Consider the following 21,077-nt stretch of genomic DNA (forward strand, 5'->3'; position numbering starts at 1 on the left):
ACAATTCTCATTTTCCTCAGTGAGAGGTGACCGACTCCTTCTCTCATACCGGTGTACAGAAACCTGAGTTAATGATGAGCGACCCTTCTCATGGCGCTTCTCCTTCCTTCTCTCTGCCAGCCGAATATCAATGCGAGCAGCCAAATCCTCGAGTTGTTTCAGGGAAGAAGGATAGTCATTGGTCGCTAGCTCATCCTTGATGTCTTCGTTTAATCCTTTCATGAATGCATCCATTTGTGCTGCCTCATTCCAACGGCTCTCTGCAGCCAAAAAATGAAAGTCAATTATATAGGTCGAGACAGGCTGATCACCCTGTTTGAGGGACAATAATCCTCTTGCGGCCTCACGACTTGGAATGACCGGGTCAAAAACTCGAATGAGTTCCTTGGAAAAAGTTTCATAATGATTACAAGGTGCAGACCTGTTATGCCATTCAGCAGTTCCCCACTGTTTTGCCTTTCCTGCCAGCAGAGATATGACAAACGCCACCTTGGAACGTTCAGTGGGAAAGAATGACGGCTGAAGCTCAAAATGAATTTCACACTGAGTTAGAAAAGCTCCCCTGAACATCTCAGGCGGAGAGAGGCGTGGCTTCCTTACCTCTGCTGTTGTCCGTGTTACTTGGGTGTGGTTTCTTTGTGACGGTGGCGGCTCGAAGACAAGATTGCCAGAACGTAATGTGGAAATGATTTCCTCCATGCCAGAACCCAACCAGAAAAGGGTCTCATCAACGTGGGTACGCCACTGTTGTGCTGGCAATGAGTCCATTTTTGGCCAGATTCTTCTGCTATGAATCAGAAAAAGGCGGACCCAAGATTCAGCCAGACACAGTAAAGAAAGTTTAAAAGGTTTATTCAGCCACAGGAAAACGTCACACAGGTAACACTCTTCACAGCTTCCAGGAATCACTGCTTTTGTCTTGAGTGGAACTTGAAACCCAGAGGGGAAATCTCAGTGGGCGACAAGCTTTGATCTCCACAGCACAGGTAAGAAATGACTCCAGGCTGAATAATCCGAGGGCTAGGGTGGCTCAATAATCCAAGGGCAGAAACAGGGTCAACGATCGGAACAAGAGACGTCAGGCAAGGGGCAAGTAGAGGCATAAACCAGATGCTTGTCAGAGTCAGTATATATCAGGGAAGACACAGGTGCTTGGCATGACATAGATTGCACTACACTGCAGGAGCCACCAGGTGCATCTAATCTGCTGATTGCAGCCAGGGAGACAGGGTAGAGCAGACGTGCCAGTATGATAACAATACCTGTAAACACACAGGATTATTCTCATGTTCTTAACTCACATTCCTTTATTTCTGATGAATTTTTATAACAATTTTGAAATCTGTTGGCCGTGGTTCTGATCCTAGTTTGGACTAGTTGATTATTATGAAATATGACAGATTATGACCTCTCCTCAAACAAAAATAACTCGGAGTGAACTGCTGTGAACAGATATTATTTACTGGAGAACATTAAATCATTAGCTGTTGCTGGTCCAAAGCTGTTGATTTGTGGACCATCAATGACTTATGTTTGTTTAAAGCTGAGCTAAAAACCTGTTTGTTTAGCCATGGGTTACAACATTAAAGGCCAGTGAGAACTTTTCTGGATCTTTCAAAATAAATAGCATTAACCTACTTGTCAGCTCAGGAAGAGGAGGAGTCAGAGCTCAACAAAAACACGTTTCCCCTTCCGCTTGCTCACTTGGCTGTACAATGCAGCTAATGGAGGGACACAACACACAAATGCCTCCTTGCTGGCGAGCAGACATATCTCTTGAACGTGGATCCAAAAGTGACTACGACCCCGCAGATTGTATGCCACAAAGTTAAGTAATGATCTGCTGTTTAAAATACTCAGCATTCATTCATAAAGCGAGTAATAAGACAAGGCTTGACATTCCTTCGAGGCCTGCTGAGGCTACAGAAGCTCCCAAGAGACGTCTCGAAGTGAAGCAGTTTTCCCCGGCCTGACAGAGGACAACGAGACCGGAGCACTGCACGCCTTTCTGCTTGGCCTTCCAGGTAGCAAGAGCTACCCGCCGCACCGAGGCCACTGAAGGAGCCGGAACTGTCGACCCTCCCAGCTGCAACGCTAGGCCGTTTGTTAATGCCCATATGTGGATTATTGGGACAGTTTCGCTTCCCTCAACTCATCGCCCAAGTCATTTTTTCTACATCACTGTTCTCATAAGAGGTAGTGTTTAAGCAGAGAAAATTAGTTTAGGATGAAATAATCTGAATAATGTTTATTGCGTGATGTTTTGCCTTTGTTTGTGTGAGAAGCTCAGCTATTTAAGTGCTGGCAGACTAGCTGCTCAGCTAATGCTGTGCTCTGTGTTGTGTTTTTAAGGCTAAGACAAACTTTATTTAATAACGCACCATCAGTGCTTATGTACTGTAATCCTTTTATTGATGGTATTTTAAAGATACATTTTAAAGGAATGGTAGCAAGCTATAAGCTACCTCGGTTAGCTGAAACCGCTAACGGTTAAGTTAACACGTGACTCGCCGCCATCTTATGAGTCCATTAAGAATCATTTATTCAGAAAGGTTGTTAGTTTCCAATCTAGGAAAATAATATTTCCCTAAATATTACTTTACTAAACATGATAGCTAAATAAACACCATTAAGACTCAGGTTGTTGGTTTTATTCAAAATAATATTTCCTTAAATATAATCGTACTAAATAAAGGCAGCTAATTAAACACCATTGAAGGTTGGTTTTATTCAGCAGATCATTCTTTAAAATGCTATTTTATTTAAATAATGTTTTATCGGATCTTGCATTGTGAATGGTTGTCTAAACGTTTGCTGATTATTGTCTAAGTTAATTCCAAGACAAACATAACTTAATTTCCAGATTCTTCAAGATAATCCTTGGTTCTCAAACATAAATATCATTGAATGGTAATGTTGCATCATTTTCGTTGCACCCATGTGGAGCAATGACAAATATAGAATTCTGATTCTGATTTTATCGGTCATGGTTTTTAACCATCTTTGACTCATTTGTACATAGTTGGTATTCCTTATTCTTTCATTCTACTTGGTAGTTTAGTTGGGTTGTTCTAGAATAGTAAAGAGTTTGTTGATTGAAATATGTTTGACCTTGAGTTGACCTATTTTTGTTAATAAATTATTGTATTTCAAGAAATTGTGTGAATTTATTCCCTGTGTGCGCAGATGTTTGCTGTTTGGTAATGTCAGAGCTCGGCTCACCCCTTTCTCTGTTGTCCTAATACCTAATTGGGCTGGTATTCACCGGACCACACTTAACAGACCGAATTATTATTTAATAAAATATTAAATATAATCACAATAATACAGCACTCCCCACTCAGGCTTGTGGGTGGATCAGATTTAGTCACTACTTTATGAATTGACCCCAACTCAGCCACTGATGAGTGCTCGTTTCCACCCCTGATCTCTGTGGCTTTGCTGCATCCTGTAACAACAGTGTATGTCAGGCCAATACTGTTTATTTTATGTAGTTTCTTTATCCAGAACCATTCATACACTGAGTCCAGAGTTATTTACAGAACTTCCATGGAAAGACAAAAAGAAAATAAAACATGAATTGTTACATGGAAGAAAACATTTAAATCCAGATATTAAAGGCATAAAACAAACACGCATTTTAATTTATTTATTACTCAGATTGTTTTATCAGAAGCTGCAATATACTAGACTTAAAGAAACCAACAGTTTCTGAACATCTCAGGTTTTCAGGTAGTTTGCTCCAGATCTGAGGAGCTTAGAAACTAAATGCTGCCTCACTTGGTTGAGTTCTGGTTCTGGGAACCCTGAGTAAGCAGGTCTCTGAAGACCTGAGGGGTATACATGCTTCCTACCTGACCAGAAACTCTCAAATGTGTTTGGACCCAATGACCGTTTAGTTCTTTTTAGACCAATAGCAAGATTTTAACATCTATGAGGTCATATTGTCATACAGATTGTTTAACCTGTGATAAGAATTTTGCCATTTCTTTTAAAACTTGTGTAGAAGTCTACTGAAGAGAGCTTCTGTAATTCTGGTAATCTGATGGTGAAGACAGGTTGTTTTTTTTCTTTCTAGCCCAGACCCTAAAAAGATCTAAAGGTCATTTATTAAAACACAGTGGACCAACACCTCCACTTTTTCCATCCACTCAACTTTCCATTAATATGCTTGGATGCAGATCAGCTAGCTTGTTTTGCAGTGATCTTTTGTAGTTTAAACTGCTCGTGGAGGACGGCAGTGAGTATCTGCTAGACAACTGTTGAGTCACCACTGTTCTCCATGGCTGTGTAAGTCATACTGCTGCTAGAACAGTTCTGTATTATTTTTAGTAGCGAATGTGATTTCAAATTTAACAAAGTAAAATACTCAAAACATATCCATGTAAAACCAAACGTTCAGCTTTTGTAAACACCTTAAAAAAAGTACAAAGTACAGACAAATTGTACATAATTACAGTAACACAAATAAATGTAACTAGTTACTTTCCACCCCTGGTGATTTGATAATAGGCTATAAAACCATTGTTAAGAAGTAGCCTAATGCAATACTGAGTATTTACAGAAGGCTAACATACCTTTCCAAAGTAATGTGAAGTGATTTAGGACATCTGTGTCATACTGACATACATGTCAAGTTTGTCAGTAATTGTAGTAGCCTAATGTTACTTTCCCATGTAATAGTTCAGTTTTAGAAGAATTTCAATCTTCAAAACGGTAATATTTTCCTCTGACAACCAAATGTGTCATCCGAAGCAACTAAATACAGACAGCAGTTATCAGAATGTGACTCCAGTTTTGTGTTTGTGTCCCACCAGCCCATTCTGTACGAAGGTCAGGACAAGAACCCGGAGATGTGTCGTGTCCTCCTCACCCACGAGATCATGTGCAGGTAAGCGGCCTGTCCCTTACAGCCCAAAGCTTTTATTCAGTCGCGCGCGCTGAGAGTCAGGTGTGGTTATCCTGCAGCAGTGTGTGTCAGGCTGTCAGCAATGCATGTTCTGGAGTGTTAATGAGTCTGTAGAGTAAGTGTGCTTATCTGCAGCTGTAGATTAATACCTGAAAATCCAACAAAAATGGCTTCAGACAGAGAAAAAAGCTTCTTTTGTTGGAGATGAAAGTTGCACTTCATATAAAATGTTAAGAAAAGATAACTCCTCTGTTTTAAAGGCAGTGAAACCTGATCAACATTGAGTGGCTCTGCTCTGTCACTGCATTCTCCTGCAGTTTCTGTGGTCGACTGAGAAGGAGCAGCTGTTGGTTTGTCTTTCATCGCACCAATCAACACGTTTCCTGGCCTGTCTGTCAGTTAATGGTTTTACTGGTTCAGACCGAGGAGTGAGTGTGTCTTCGGGGTGAAAATAGGACACAAACTCATGTCTGAATATGAGTTCTATGACTTTTACTTTCACACAGGAAAACAACAGTCTGATGCATGAAGTTTCACTAGTTTCCAGTTGGAGGGAACTTGTCACTGTGGACGTGATCCGATGAATAAACCAGGTTACATCCAAACCAGTCGGCATTGACTGATCAGTTGACCCGACGCTCAGTGCATCATAGTTTCCTATAAGCAGACAAGCAAAACCTTAATTAACCCAAACATTACTAGACATAATTTGTACTGAATGCTGTTAAGCATAGCTCTTTAAGAGGAACCAGAACGGGACAAATTTCTAAGCTGGAGGCCCAAACTTTACAGAAAATATAAACTTGAATGAGCCAAGAAAGGGCTGCACGGTGGCGCAGTTGGTAGCACTGTTGCCTTGCAGCAAGAAGGTCCTGGATTTGATTCCCGGCCGGGGGTCTTTCTGCATGGAGTTTGCAAGTTCTCCCCGTGCATGCGTGGGTTCTCACCGGGTACTCCGGTTTCCTCGCACAGTCCAAAGACATGCCTGTTAGGTTAATTGGTCACTCTAAATTGCCCTTAGGTGTGTGAATGAGTGTTTGTGTGTTGCCCTGCGATGGACTGGCGACCTGTCCAGGGTGACCCTGCTTCTCGCCCATAGACTGCTGGAGATAGGCACCAGCTCCCCCGTGACCCACTATGGAATAAACGGTAGAAAATGACTGACTGACTGAGCCAAGAAAGTAGGGGAGTTTCAGTTCATCTCCAAACAGGACATAACTCAGAGATTATTGTTATTATTGTTGTATGGAAACATCCTACAGCTGCATTAGATGGATGGATGGATGGATGGATGGATGAAAGGACGGATGGATGAGTGGGTGGATGGATCCAACCACATTGGTGAACATCAAGCTGTTTATATATTGAGACAAATCCTGAGTTTATTCTCTCTATTCAATGCTTTATTTTCACTTTATTGTGTATAAAGTGTATTTAGTATATATATTAAACTGGCCTGGACCAGTTGGACTGGCATGGCTGGATGCCAGACCAATAATGTTGTTGCCATTTCATCTGGTTCAAATTAAACATAACTAAAAAAAGTGAATTAATAGCCAGTTTTCCACCAGAAGCCCCAGGATTTGTTTTACCCGGGTAATGGGAATCCCAGGGAATTCTGTACTTTCTTTTTCCATTTCCACCAACCTTTTATTTAAATCAGCGTAATGTATGTGGAAGTTGGGAAGAAAACTGCAATACACCTTCAGTCCAGCAGATGGCACGACTCTTTTACTGTGTTTAAAAGACTGTTAGCTAATAAGTATTTTTTTAGTTTCAACTAATAAATGATAGATGAACAGCTTTAGAGGTATACAGCTGATTAATTCATTCCATTATTCCTTAAGTTGCTCTGGATCAATTAGCAGGAATAGTTTTCAACCTGGATCAGGTCAGAGTTGTTGCTTTACAACTGCATGATTCATTTACAATAACTATTAAATACTGATGAACATCAGGTAAACTCATATCAGATAACTACAGAACATGTTTTTAGTAAAATATGTATTTATTAGAATAAAAAGCCTAAAAAAAAATGCCCTTAGGTGTGTGAATGAGTGTGTGCATATTTGTTTGTGTGTTGCCCTGCGATGGACTGGCGACCCGTCCAGGATGTACCCTGCCTCTCGCCCATAGACTGCTGGAGATAAGCACCAGCTTCCCTGTGACCCACTATGGAAGAAGTGGTCTAGAAAATGACTGACTGATGATGACTACAATAAAAAAGCCCGATAATCAGTCCAGAAATACAGGAAATCGATTCTTTGACTGTCTAATCATCAGCAAATATTTATATAAGGATCAGGCAGCAGTTAGTGAGGAAGTCCCAGTCCAGCTGCTCGGTTAGTAGCTTAGCTTAGCAGCCAGACCAGCCCTTAAGTGGAGCTCCACTGCTCTGAAAACTCAGAAAACACATTTAAATGTAGGCTCACTCTGGATGAACTGACAGCAAATATTAAGTTTTGAGGTCTACCTTCTCACTAAAAAAACATCTTAAAACTACTTTTGTGACAAATTAATTGTATAAAAATGATTTATTTTTATAGTAACCTCTGCCATTACTGCAGCTGCTAGTGCCAAGCCTTGCTGTACACAAACTTTAACCCTTTAACAAATCCTGGGGAAAGCTGGATTAAATACAAAAACTGGACAGCAGGGGAACCAATGACACACGTGACCAGACAATTCAATTCAATTCAATTCAAAGATACTTTATTGATCCCTGAGGGGAAATTAGAAGTCCGGTACAACCCATCCAAACATACATCATGACATAAGACAAGGGAGACGGGTCACCGAGGCTTTGCTGCCCACTCACAGGCGCTGCCCTTGTTAGATGAGAAAAGAGGCCACATTAGGTAAGTAGAGGAAAAAAATCATATTTCAAACTTGATCCTTAGCAAGATACAGTTTGAGATTGTAAAAAACCTCAGAACAAAGAAGCAACAAGTTGACAAAACAACATCATGCTGGGAACGGTGAAGGTGGTGTGAGGAGGTGCATATGTTTATCTTGAGCATGTGTGTGTGTGTGTAAGTGAGTGTGTGCAAGTAAGTCCATGAAGCTCTGTCACAGAGGCCATTGTCCTTGATGGTTCGTTGGAATGTTCATCAACCGGCCACAAAGTTCTGAGCAGGTCCACAGATGTCCTCAGGGAAGGGAGGAGGCACAGGGAGCAGAGCGTCATATTTACTTAACTTCCAGGAGAAGTTGAAGATAACCAGCCATCAAGGCCGTGCAGGGGAGCCAGATTCAGAAAAACAATAATTATTTGGGTTAGGCTGACTCTTAATTTTCCGTCAGCCTTGAGAGTCTCACTGGTTCTTCTCAAAGGCGAATCCAAACAGCCAAATTCCTGGTCTTTCGCCAGATCCGAGCGAACAACTTTCTCCAAGATTTATCCCATTTAACCCCTGAGTCCTGGAACCGCAACCTGCCTGCGATCCTGTGTAAGTATCACATCCAGTCTGCGATTCAGTTCACGTAACATCTCAGTCTGAGTGTTGATCGCTCTGAAGATCCCATCATACATGCCAGACAGCCTCACAATGGCCAGAACAGCTGCTGACATTCTCCGAATTTCTCGATATGCCAGGTAACCGCTGATTCCAAAAAGCAGAAATCCTGATATCAAACATCCAATTATATACACATCTTCCACATCCTCGACTGACATTATCGACAGACACACAATCCTCCACTTCTGCCAGGAGTCCATCGTGTATCCGGAGAAAAATGTCCCGACCGGGCAAGTGGGCTCTCCTTCACCCTGTCTTCTCGTTGAGAAAATTTGATCAATTGCATTGAGAGACCAGCTGACCAAATCCATATTTTGGAAACACAGAACAGGTGTGGGCTTGGGGTGCAGGGAGACAGAAAACAAAGGACTAGACCAGCTAATATAACAAAACACAAACTCAAGAACTCAAAACATAAGCAGGTATAACATAGTCCCTCCCTTTAAGCGTGGATCCCAGACACCCACAAAACAAAAACTAAACAACGCGACCAGGGTGGAGGAGGGAGCACGAGATCTCCTCATAGACGCGGCAATTTCATCTACAGCACTTTGTCGCTCGGCCTCGATGGTGTGGTGGATCCGAGGATCAGGGAAAAAATCCCTCCTCGCCTCGAGCAGGTCTTAGAGGCTGCCAGCTATTTCCAGCCTTCTCCATGGTGAGCTGGGAGAGGTCACCAGGTGAAAAAATTATTTGGCCAGAACCTCACCCCTCTTGAATTCCCTCACCATTCCTCCCGCTTGGTCCCGTTGGCTGGTTCCTTCTGTCAAAATGTGGGGAAGAACTCCTGAAGGTCAAAGTTTGCAGGTAAGACGACACTTTATTTTTCATGGCTGGACACGGACAGAGTACCAGGCGTGCCACAAAACACAAACAACACACAAGGAACCAGCGGGGAACAACGGAAACAAACGGGCTTAAATATAAAAACTGAACAGCAGGGGAACCAATGACAAACGTGACCAGACAATCAGGGGAAAACACAGAACAGGTGTGGGCTTGGGGTGCAGGGAGACAGAAAACAAAGGACTAGACCAGGTAATATGACAAAACACAAACTCAAGAACTCAAGAGAACAGGAGTCAGGGTTCTGGACCATCAGGAGAGGAATATTCAAAAATCCATCCATTTGAATGCTCCAACCTGCTAAAATGTTAGGGGAGAAGACTGAGAGTTGTTCTGTTGATGTGTGAGATGATGCTGCTGCAGACCTTTTTAACATCTGTTCCATATCCCGGCTGATTTGTCCGAATTTTGTGTAGAAATAAACATTTTGGGTCAACAGTGAAAACTCAGAAACAAACGAAATTAACAAATTGTTAACTTTTCCATAACTTGGATGGTTCAGTTTGTTTGTGCAGCACATGTGGCTAAATTTGGAAGTTCAAAAATGGAGAAAAAACCAGCCGCCACAGAGACAATTTCTCTGATGAACATTTAATAGAGAACAAAACAACATTTATATATTCTGTAATGCAAAAACAAAACCAAAGAGCAAAGTGTACCAGAGTCAAATTCCTTGTTTGTATGTAAGAACTTGGCAATAAAGCTGATTCTGATTCTGAAAATAGAGAAAGAAAGTAGGAATGAGGAAAAGAAAAGGATAAATGTATTCCCTGTTTGCCTGCAGGATGCTGTAATGTTACCAGAGGAGGCACAGCTGTGGGTCCTGTCATCAAACTAACTTTATAGTTTGTCTAATTGCTTTAAGGTGAAATATGTCTTCAGACTAAACATGTAAAAACATATTAGGATGTGTCAGGGGTCAGTTTAAAACAGAAGCAGCTCATAACCCAAGACCATTATCAGGACTCTGTGTTCCTCTCTGTGTGGTCCAATCTTGGTGAGCTGACTAAGATATGAAACAGGTTCCAGGCGCAAGAACATCAAGAATCATCTGATCCAGCTGGATCCATCTTTCAGGTGTGTTCCTGCTCCTACACTACAATGATTGAGTGACCTCCTCCTCAGTTCATCAGGTTCTGTGAAGGCTCTTTAATTAGGCTCAGGTGTGTTTAAAGAAGGACTTGTCTGAAGCTCCTCGATCTAACCTGAAGTATAGACCTAAAATATGTGAAGATATGATAAAGGATGAGCCCTGTTGTTTAATTCAGGTTGAAACATTGAAATGAAGACTTGTTAACTGCTGCCTGCAGATTCAAAAGGTTTAGAAGAGTTAATTGCTCAGCTGGTGGAGCTCGGACAGAGTCGGATGAGTTGTTGTTGTTTAGTTTCTGTTTCGGTTCTTTGTCTGGAAGTTGAGTTTTCCCCTCCCCCTGGCTGCGATAGGAGCTTCATCTCCATCACGGCGGCTGTCTGTCTCTGAGCTGCAGTCATTATGTGATGGAGCGAGATTATTAAGCAGCTTTCTCACTGATGGATGTTGTTTTCAGCCACTAATGAGTAAGAGATTGGCCCATCCTCCGTCTCCCAGGTGAGGACATCCCCATCGGGCTGGATACCTGGATGGGTTTAGCAGCTGAGGGAGTGTGTCCATGTGGTTTCATAACAGTTAAATTAGCTGAACAGAACATGTCGTGTGGATCAGATGCGTGGAAATTCTGAGAGAATCTCCACTATAAACTGTTCCTCTTGTAAACGCAGTTCATTCAGACCTGAAAAGTTTGTTTTTTTAATTGGCTGAGCCAATAAATCCATTTATTGATCCATCTGCTGCAGCATGTGCAGCTCCATGTGGTTTATAATGATTCATTAATGGTTGTAATTGGAATTATTGTTTGACGGAGCAAAGAGCAAGCAAGAAAATGTGATATAAATGCCAGGAAATTCATGCAGTTGATCAATAATTCAAGGCCTCATCATCCCAAGCATTTCTACTGGATTGATCTGATGCTGGTCAGAACTATGATCAAAGTGGTATTAAATTAAATTCAGAGCAGATTTTATAACATGACTTTAACTCAGTATATCTGCAGAAACCCTGAAGGAAATAACTTCTACATGAGGACATTTATATGACAGTTCCTGCAGACTGTAATCATCATAGGTTTTAACATTTTCACACCTTAAGGCAAAAAGGCTCTTTAATTAGTAGTGAAAGGTTTCAGTTAGCAGAGCTGGTCTCCTACAGAAGAAGACACCTGAAGACGCTGCAGTTGAAACGGGTTGTTAGGAGTGATTTGTGCAGACGGGTCTTCTGGAACGGCTCATGTTTAGATTTTTCTGACGGTCTGATGGACTGTGCTCCACTGATGCCTGGCAGCTTCGTTTGCTTCATCCAGTCAGCGTGGCATGTTGATCATCTTTAAATGGTTGGTTTTATTAAAGCTGTGAGCAGGCGGAGTTGCAGCTGCCAGACTGGCACAGTGGTGCTGCCCGCCCGCGGTCTCCTGGAGGCTCGTCAGCTCTGCTGGCTGCGAGGCTGCAGGCGGCACTGGAATTAAGCTGCTGCGGCGCTGGCTGCGGTGGCGCTGGTTGAGGCTGGAGCGATACATCGGGGCCCGGTTGCTGCACAGAGGTTCTAGGCCTTTGTGTAATCACAACACTTGGCCTTTGAAAGCAATCCGGGCATCCTGCTTGTTGATTTGTTGCCACTGTGATCAGAGTGTCACTGTCCCAACATCCTCAGGGCGTCTTTGGACAACCTCTCCGTTTTACAGACCCTGACAGTCCTGACCTTCTCTGTGTGCTTATAGCACCACTTGTCTGAAGTGGCTGCTGAGAAGTAAAGCTAAATGCTGGAGCTGAATATTATCTTTGTGTTTGTAGCAGCCGCAGCCTCAGAAAGATCTCTCTGGCAGCTGAGTGTCAGCAACAACAACCGTAATTTGTTTTATTTTACCTCCAACACACACACGCCACACACACACACACACACGCCACACACACACGCCACACACACACACACACACACACACTCTCAGGTCCGTGTGTGTTGTTCCTCTCATCCTCTCAGTCATTAGCTGGCCACTGTGTTAGCCCGCCCGTGGCCCGGGGGGAAACGTCATTAAGGCGGCATTGTGGACGCTCAGCCAAGGTTTGTTTTCGTCTTTGGAAAGGGTCCCCGGGTCCCCGGAGGGGCCCCGGCAGTGCTCCTGGGGTCCGGTTTGTTTATAACACTTCTTTGGCAGTTTGGAGGAGGTTGTCACCACAGCAGCACCAGTGGGTTACCAATGCTAATTGGTCTCCTGGAACTTTCACTAATGGTTCCAAGTAGCTGGGGGAATAAATTATTGTGGCAACAGTCACACGTACACACGCATTCAGCCACCCAGACACAAGCACTGCACTGATTTTATGATTTTTCTCTACTTAGAGATCAAACAGCGTGATAAATGATTCATAAAGTGTCTCATTTGGCATTCGAAGCCTCGATTTGACGCTTGTTTGTCAAATGGCAATTTGATTCAGGACAGCATGGGGCCAATGCAGGAGTATAATTGGACGTCACGGGTCAGATGCAGCATGATTAATTTTTAAGAATTACCAGAAGATATGTTAATGCTGATTAGTGCCGTAAGAGAAGGAGCTTGTCAGATTATTGGCAGAAAATTAGATCTTATGTTAAGTTAGCATTGTTGTTATTAATGATGGATGCATTTTCACATTAGCATTACAGAAAGCTGGAGCTCACCCTGATGTGCTGCGCATGAAATTAATTTGGACAAACATTGGAATGTTTCTGTCTCCTTCGAGGCTGGAAGATGGGAACGACTCGGATCATCTGAACTGGATCAGCTTGACATGTTACCTTACACTTCCGATTTGTTGTCTCAGCAGCATTTTAATGTGTAAAACACATTTTATTTTATTGTGAAAATGTTAATAAAAACCCCTGGTAATTTTCCTTGGGCTTTGACTGTAAGACAGCTTCAGTAAATTATTAATCCTGCAGGATCCTGTGATGATTTGAGTCTAAAACCATCTCTTAAAATCAGCAGTCTAAATTTCCACAAAAAGAAAATAAAGACCCAAGATTTCCTAAACATTACTTGTAGTAAGCCAGCATTGATCAGTTTGTCTTCTGTAGAGGGAAGTGAGAATGACAGTTTTATGCTTATATATATATATATATATATTACATTGTAGATTCTCACCAGAGACAACAAACCTGTGAATGAACACATGGAATTATGTGTAAAATAACTTTAAACATTTTTAGATTTTAGATTCTTCCCTTTGCTCTGATCACTGCTTCGCTCTCTTGGCGTTCTCTCCAGGAGCTTCATGAGGTGCTCACCTGGAATGGTTTTCCAGAGAGTCTTGAAAGAACTTCTCAGAGGTTAATTGAGAGAAGGTCAAAGGTTAATATTTCAATCATCACAGCGAAGGGCGGCTACTTTAAGGAATCTAAATAATAAAACATATTTAAAGTTATTGTACAGTTTTTTGATTGCTACATATTTCCATATGTGTTCATTCACAGTTTTGATGCCTTCAGTGAGAATCTACGTACAATTTAAACAGTCATAAACAGAAAGAAAACCATTAAATTGAATTCATTTTACTATTCCTTTTTTTTTTAATCCTAAAATATTTTAAGTGGATTTTTTTTATTTCATGCTGTAAAAATAGAAATAATTTTTCAAATCTTTTTCTGCAACTTTGTTAGTTTATTTTCCTGTTCAGAGTGGCTCACTGCTGCTTGTCTTTAGTAGTTCTGCAAACATCTGTCTGATGGATATTAATGTGTTGGAAGAAGCCATCTGCTGTTCAACCCACCACAGTGACCCTCACATGATGAGTCTCAGCAGACTCTGCCCGGCCCTGCAGAGCATCAGTGGAAAACCGCCGCCCTCTCTGGGTACTTCTGTAGATCCCGGACAGGCAAGCTGTTGGACTGGTTCTTCATCCTCTGGCTGCCTGGACGGCTGTTTTGGGGAAAACTTGTCCAGTTTGTTGGCTGCTTGTCAGAGGCAATAACCTGTGGATGGAGTCTGGGGGGGGGGGGGTGGTGAGGACCATCAGGCGCTGGGTGTTGTCCAACTGTCAGTGACCTTGGTTTGGACCCCACCCAGCTGCACAAAAACAGTTTGTTTTTTCACTCCCAATCTCCAAATTTTAAAATCAGGGAAAATGCAATTTATTAAATTTATTCTTCTCTATATTATTTTCATTATTTATGCTTCTGTCTTTGTGACACCTTATTCTTCCAACCTAATGCTTGTAAAGTGTTATTTTAGAAAAGGATGGTTTAAACTGCCCAAGAACTGGTAATCACTGGCTTGGCTGAGGTGGATCAGAACTCTAGAACCTCCCTGGGAAACTTCTTCAAGGCAGAGAACCTGCCATACTGTCCTCTTGTTTTTAGATGTGTCCCTTGTCCAAGAGAACTGATTTACTTTCAATTAGATTCTGCAGGAGCCTGGTATTAACCCGTTTGTCTCCATAAGGTGTGTTCAAGTAGGAAAACATGGAGGCAGAACAGCCACCTTTGGTGTTGGCTTTTGGAGAGGAGACTGACTGATCGTTAGCCCTTGAATTCAGGAGGATCTGTTTGGGTTTCATTCGGGCTGTGGAGTTACTGAGAGACTCATGAATGACGGATTTTCCAGTTCACATTTGTTCTGTCAACCTGGAGGAAGCTCATGAAGGAGATTACTGTGGGAATATAGGTCGGGCCGTTGCTATTCCAGGCCATCTTGTCCATGTCTGACATGAGCAGGAACTGCTAGTTAACTCTTTCCCTTGTCCTGGTTCTGATGGACGGTGCATGAAGCTGCAGTCTCGGAGAGGTTGCTTTCGGCTTTAGGAACCTCATCCTTGCCTTCTTAGATGATGTGGCTCTGTTGGCACCTTTAATGCATGAGCATAAGTGTGTGCTGAGTGTGAAGCAGTTAGGGCCACGGGTCTCTACTGAACAAGAGGTGGAATTCTTGTTTACAAGTTCAGTTTCTTCATAAAGTGCAGATTGACAACAGATGTTGGTCTCAAAGCATTTTCCACAACAAACAATCCGGTTTAAATGCAGAAATATTTAATCAGTTCAATCTGATCCTGAAGACACAGTCATGGTTGCCATGATGGAGAGAAGGATCAGAGCTTCATCGACTGTAATGATTTCTCTGGTCCAGTCGGTGGTGGGAAAGACGTAGCTGAGCTGAAAGATGAAGTTCAGGCTTTACTGCTTCATCTGTGCTCCAACACTCACCTCTGGTCCTGAGAAATGGATCAGGACTGAAAGAACCAGATCCTGCATTTGAAAAGAAGCTTCCTCTGTTGATCAGGATGTACCTTGGATACAAGGAGAGAAGTACCATTATTCAGGAGGAGCTTGGTAGAAGTGCTCCTCCTCCACATCATAAGGAGGAAGTTCATCTGATCAGGATGATGCTGGAGAGCTGAGTTTCAGATCAGAGATCGATGTAAGGGACCACAGATACCAGGACAGTAGTTCTGAAGATGATTGGATCTGTTCTATGTTTTAACTCTCCCTCTTTCTTCCACAGTCGGTGCTGCGACAAGAAGAGTTGTGGGAACCGCAACGAGACGCCGTCGGACCCGGTCATCATCGACAGGTAGGGACTCACCAGACCTCGTTCCCTGAGCTGTGCAATAGTCATAGATTGAAGATGGGTTCAGGTTTCTGTTTCAGTGGTTCACTTCAGGTCTGTCTTTAATCATCTTATTGGTTCTGGAGCTGAAGCTCAGTCAGTTGTTCTGTTTCTCTCCATGTGACTGCCAGTGAACGCAATCACATGCACTGCCTTACTTCTTACCCAGAGACTCAAAACCTCTCACATTTATGCGTTTTACCCATTAAAATATTCTTTAACGTCAAAGTGGTCCTGTTTAGACATCTGCAGCTTCATCTTGGTAAACAGATCAAGTTCAGTTGGTAGTTCTAGAGGAACACTAAAACCAGGTCATTATTCTGAGCCATCATGAAACTTTAGAACCAGATGCATTTAGTGAAAGGTTCATCCTCTGGTTTTAAACTTTAAAGGAGTTTTTGCTGCTTTCAGGGACGCCAGCCTATGCAGAAAGGTTTTCCTAAACTTCCCCCAGAACCTGAAGGGACTGTAAGATGGACCAGATTATGTGCTGGTCCTTGAATACAGCAAGTGTTTTTATAACAGAACTGCGCTGTGAGCATCAGTGTCTGAGCTGTGCAGAGTAATTAAAACATAAAATGGGTGCAGATAAGCATGGCAAACCTTGAGCAGAGGTTTTTTTTTCATCCAGCTGCTGTCTGTGCACAGCTGGTATCACTCTGCCTTCTTTGTTTCTTCCTGCCTTCTCTGTTTTCTGGCATCTCACTTCTTTCTCACCTCCTGCTTCCGACGTGAGGCTCGTCTGTGCGAACGATTTAATCAACACCACGAACAAGACAACATATCCAGGCTGTAGCTCCAACCCACCAATCAGATCTATGCATTCCCAGACTTCAGCTGCCAACTAACTGCATGTTTTATGTTTTGCTGCTGGATTTAGAAAATCTGGGATGTTTTTTCTTTGTTTGGTTTCTTTTTTTGTTTTACTGAAGCGTCTGGATTCTTCTTTGTTGAGAAGCTTTGTAGATCTCATGTGTTGTTTCTGATTGTTGGTGAACTGCTGTCGTTTTTACACTTAAACAAAGAGCTTTGAGTGCATTCTAAAGCAAATTTCCAATGCCAGATAACAGCCTCCAGCATCCCCACAGTATAAAGTTTGAGTCCACATCCAATTAGACGCCAGCGGACATCGTCCTCACTGGCCGCTCCGTCCTTGGAGTCAGCGTCTGTCTGTCCCTTATGATGGCCGGCTGTGATTGGTTGAGTGGCAGAGGTGGGAGTCGGTGACCTCAGTGGAAGCTGGTAGGGGGTGGGCAGGGGGGTAGGAGGTGCTCCATGCTGGCTTGGTAGAGTGGCCTTGGTCTGCAGCCAGAACAAACACACAGGTGAAGCATGCATACGCTTCCATCCGGCATGAGTGCTGGCACATGTATAGGAGAACATGCATACGGTGCACACATGTCCAAACATGCCAGAAACACACACAGCACGCTGAAACGACCTCTCACCTCTGGGTGAGTGTGTGTGCTCTGCTGTGTGTGTCTGATGGTGTTTTTAGCACTTCTGTCACCTCTTGATGTGTTTGGTCACACATGAGATGAAACAATTTTTCACAATAAAACAACCTGAGGAAATAAATGTGACTTGATTTACAGGACAAATGTTAAAAGCAGCATATAATCAGGTTTTAGGAAAATGACAATAAAAGCATTTGGCAGATGAACCCTGTGAGTGTGTCTGTTCAGATCTGCAGGGTTCTGTTTCTTTTCAGAACCAGTTGAGAAGAATTATCCATCTACTCTATCTTTATCTCATTCGAACTTCAGCTTTACGTCATTATGCATTAACTGAACTCAGAAAAAGGCTTTTAAATTTGACTTTCTCTTGTTAAATCAAAGCTTAAATCAGAATATTTGACTTTAGACAGGAATGAGCTCATAATCCGAACATATCAACCCAAACACCTCATAACAGCTGTCAAGCACGGTGGTGGGGGGCTGATGATGTGGGCTTGGTCTGCACCTTGCACTCGTGAGTGGACCATGATCTCCTCTAACTACTAAATTATTCTAGAGTCCAATGTGAGTCCATCTGCTGAAAGGGGCTCAACAAGCTGCTGGAGGAGGTTCTAGAGGCTGCTGAGGGAGGTTGTAGTTATTACTGTTCAGAGGTTGTTGGGAAAAGCTGTTAGTAACCGAATTTCTTTCACATCCTGTCTTCTGCTGGTTTGAAACCTACTTGTTCTTCCTGGAGAAATTGTTGTTTACCTCAGGAGGAATCTGTGTGTTCAGCAGAGATAACTGCTCAATGTTCTGGTCTGATTAGACTGGTTGTGTTTCTTATTTCCAGACATATCACCCTCCAACAATGTGACAATGCAGAGCTCAGATCAAGAATCAGAGTTGTAGTTTAACGCACCGCTCCCCCTCTGCCTACCTTTTTGAGACAGCGTCTGTTTTCCTACAGCCTCGCATGATGCAACTGAAACAGGAAACAGCCGATTAGTGCGTTCACACTGACCTCAGCGAGACTCTGCTGCTGGAACTTGACTTTCTGGTTGTTTGTCTGCATTGGAGCGCTGTAATTAGGACACAACAGGACACTAGTCCACAAACCCTAGGATCTCTCTCACACACACACATCATCATATTAATGCACACACACTGTCAGTCCTCGGCTGCTGATTTACTGCAGCTCTGCTTGTTTCACTGCATTTTAGAGCCTGTTAAGAAATGCAGGGATTTATTGCTGCGATCCAACATACACCACTGACTTGTGTGGGTAAATGGCTGTTTTTAGTGACCCATCATGCAAATGATGTGGCTGAGGCGCTTCAGTAAAGCTGGCCTCTCGCTAAAGTAAATCAAACACTGTCTCTGCTTCTGAGCTCCTCTTTTCATCATCTGTCCTCTTTTTCATTCTCTCCACACTTCCATCAGCTGCAATAATGTTTCCTCCATCTGTCACAACGCTCCTCGACCTCCATGCTTCCTTGTACTGAAACGTTTGAAGATGTGAGCAGTTATGGCGCCTTGTAGGACATTGTTTTTGGTTGGTTAAAATGGAGCCTAAAGATAATTTAAACTCTGAGTTCAAACTGAGGCTTTAAGTCCAACGTCTGCTGGCAGGATCCTCATCCTGAAGCTCACAGCATCGCTGACAGACGGTGTGTGATTGTGAATATAAATGCTTGCTGATGCTCCTCTCAGAGGTCGCTTTGTTTCCCCCGTTTACTGGTTAATAGCTGAAATCCTGCCGAGGCAGCAGAACACAGCACTGACGGATCGACGTAGCTTCACTGTTATTACACACTAATACTGCAATTAGATGGGTGGCCAAGTTGCCCGAGCGGGGCTATAAATTGCCACAAAGTGTCAAAATGTAGGAGGAGGCTGGGCTCTAATTACCCAGAGCACTCCTGTTCCCCAATGCCGGTGCCCGTGCCTCCACTGCTGCCGGACCATCACCTCCTACTTAATGGGCGAGCCTTACATGGAGGCCACGACCCTCCTTAGAGACTCTTGTTCCTCCAGCACCATTTGCAGCTTTGATGGAAGTGCTGGGGAGGTAAGCTTAGGGTGATGGAGAGCGATCTTTGACCTCAAAGAAGCAGGAGCCTCACAGTGAGAACATTCACACTGATCTGGGTGGCGTCACTACATCTGAACTGTAAATCCACAGAATAACAGAACAGCGGCAGTTTAGTGGAGGTAAAACTGCCACTTGTCACACAAAAGGAAAGCAAACCAACACCCAGAACATCTGAAAATAAGGCGGGAAAACTAAAACCCTAGACTTGCCTCCGACTTTGCCAATAAATAAACGTTTCAGACCGAGACGTCTTCGTAGTGTTTTTCTGTGAACAGGGCTCAGACCATGAAGACACTGCCACCATGTTTGTTTAGACCCTGTCCAGGACCATGAGATGCTGCAATACCCGTAAAACAAACCACCAGAACCCCTCTACAGAAATTATATGCTTGGCCCAAACCCTCAGAGAACATTCACAGTAACAGGTAGGCCTCAAAAGCCAGCTCAGACACAAAGCCTTTTTTGGTTTTCCAGTTTCACACTGTAGCAGATATTACCACTATATTCTGATACTATTAGTCCAACTCCTGGACAGTCTGTGGTGCAACGTGACGTTGGTGGATGGAGCGAGACATGATGTCCCAGATGTGCTCAATCGGATTCAGGTCTGGGGAACGGGCGGGCCGGTCCATAGCTTCAATGTCTTCATCTTGCAGGAACTTCTGACACACTCCAGCCACATGAGGTTTAGCATTGTCCTGCATTAGGAGGAACCCAGGGCCAACCGCACCAGCATATGGTCTCACAAGGGGTCTGAGGATCTCATCTCGGTACCTAATGGCAGTCAGGCTACCTCTGGTGAGCTCATGGAGAAAGAAATGCCACCCCACACCATTACTGACCCACTGCCAAACTGGTCATGCTGAAGGATGTTGCAGGCAGCAGATCTCTCTCCACGGTGTCTCCAGACTCTGTCATGTCTGTCACATGTGCTCAGTGTGAACCTGCTTTCATCTGTGAAGACCACAGGGCACCAGTGGTGAATTTACCAATCCTGGTGTTCTCTGGCAAATGCCAAGCGTCCTGCACGGTGTTGGGTTGTGAGCACAACCCCCATTTGTGGACGTCGGGCCCTCATACCATCCTCATGGAGTCGGTTTCTAACCGTTTGTGCAGACACATGCACATTTGTGGCCTGCTGGAGGTCATCTTGCAGGGCTCTGGCAGTGCTCCTCCTGTTCCTCCTTGTACAAAGGTGGAGGTAGCGGTCCTGCTGCTGGGTTGTTGCCCTCCTACGGCCTCCTCCACGTCTCCTGGTGTACTGGCCTGTCTCCTGGTAGCGCCTCCAGGTTCTGGACACTACGCTGACAGACACAGCAAACCTTCTTGCCACAGCTTCTTGATGTGTCATCCTGGATGAGCTGCACTACCTGAGCCACTTGTGTGGGTTGTAGAGTCCGTCTCATGCTACCACGAGTCTGAAAGCACCACCAACATTCAAAAGTGACCAAAACATCATCCAGAAAGCATCGGTACTGAGAAGTGGTCTGTGGTCCCCACCTGCAGAACCACTCCTTTATTGAGTGTCTTGATAATCACCAAAGATTTCCTCCTGTTGTCTTTTTCATTTGAACAACAAGATGTGAAATTGATTGTCAATCAGTG

General features: G+C 43.5%; 1 protein-coding gene across 6 annotated transcripts in view; it reads left to right on the plus strand.

Annotated features, from left to right (window-relative positions):
- The window catches only part of LOC124860481 (transcription factor COE3-like), a 160,696-nt gene that overhangs the window by 48,872 nt on the left and 90,747 nt on the right, over positions 1-21,077 (plus strand). For all 6 annotated transcript variants that reach the window (XM_047353839.1, XM_047353838.1, XM_047353837.1 and 3 more), the window contains exons 5-6: positions 4,818-4,891; positions 15,837-15,905. In XM_047353839.1, the coding sequence (XP_047209795.1) occupies positions 4,818-4,891; positions 15,837-15,905 (143 nt within the window). The remainder of the gene's footprint in view (positions 1-4,817; positions 4,892-15,836; positions 15,906-21,077) is intronic.

This window comes from Girardinichthys multiradiatus, chromosome 23 (genome assembly GCF_021462225.1).
Source record: "Girardinichthys multiradiatus isolate DD_20200921_A chromosome 23, DD_fGirMul_XY1, whole genome shotgun sequence".
NCBI lineage: Eukaryota > Metazoa > Chordata > Actinopteri > Cyprinodontiformes > Goodeidae > Girardinichthys > Girardinichthys multiradiatus.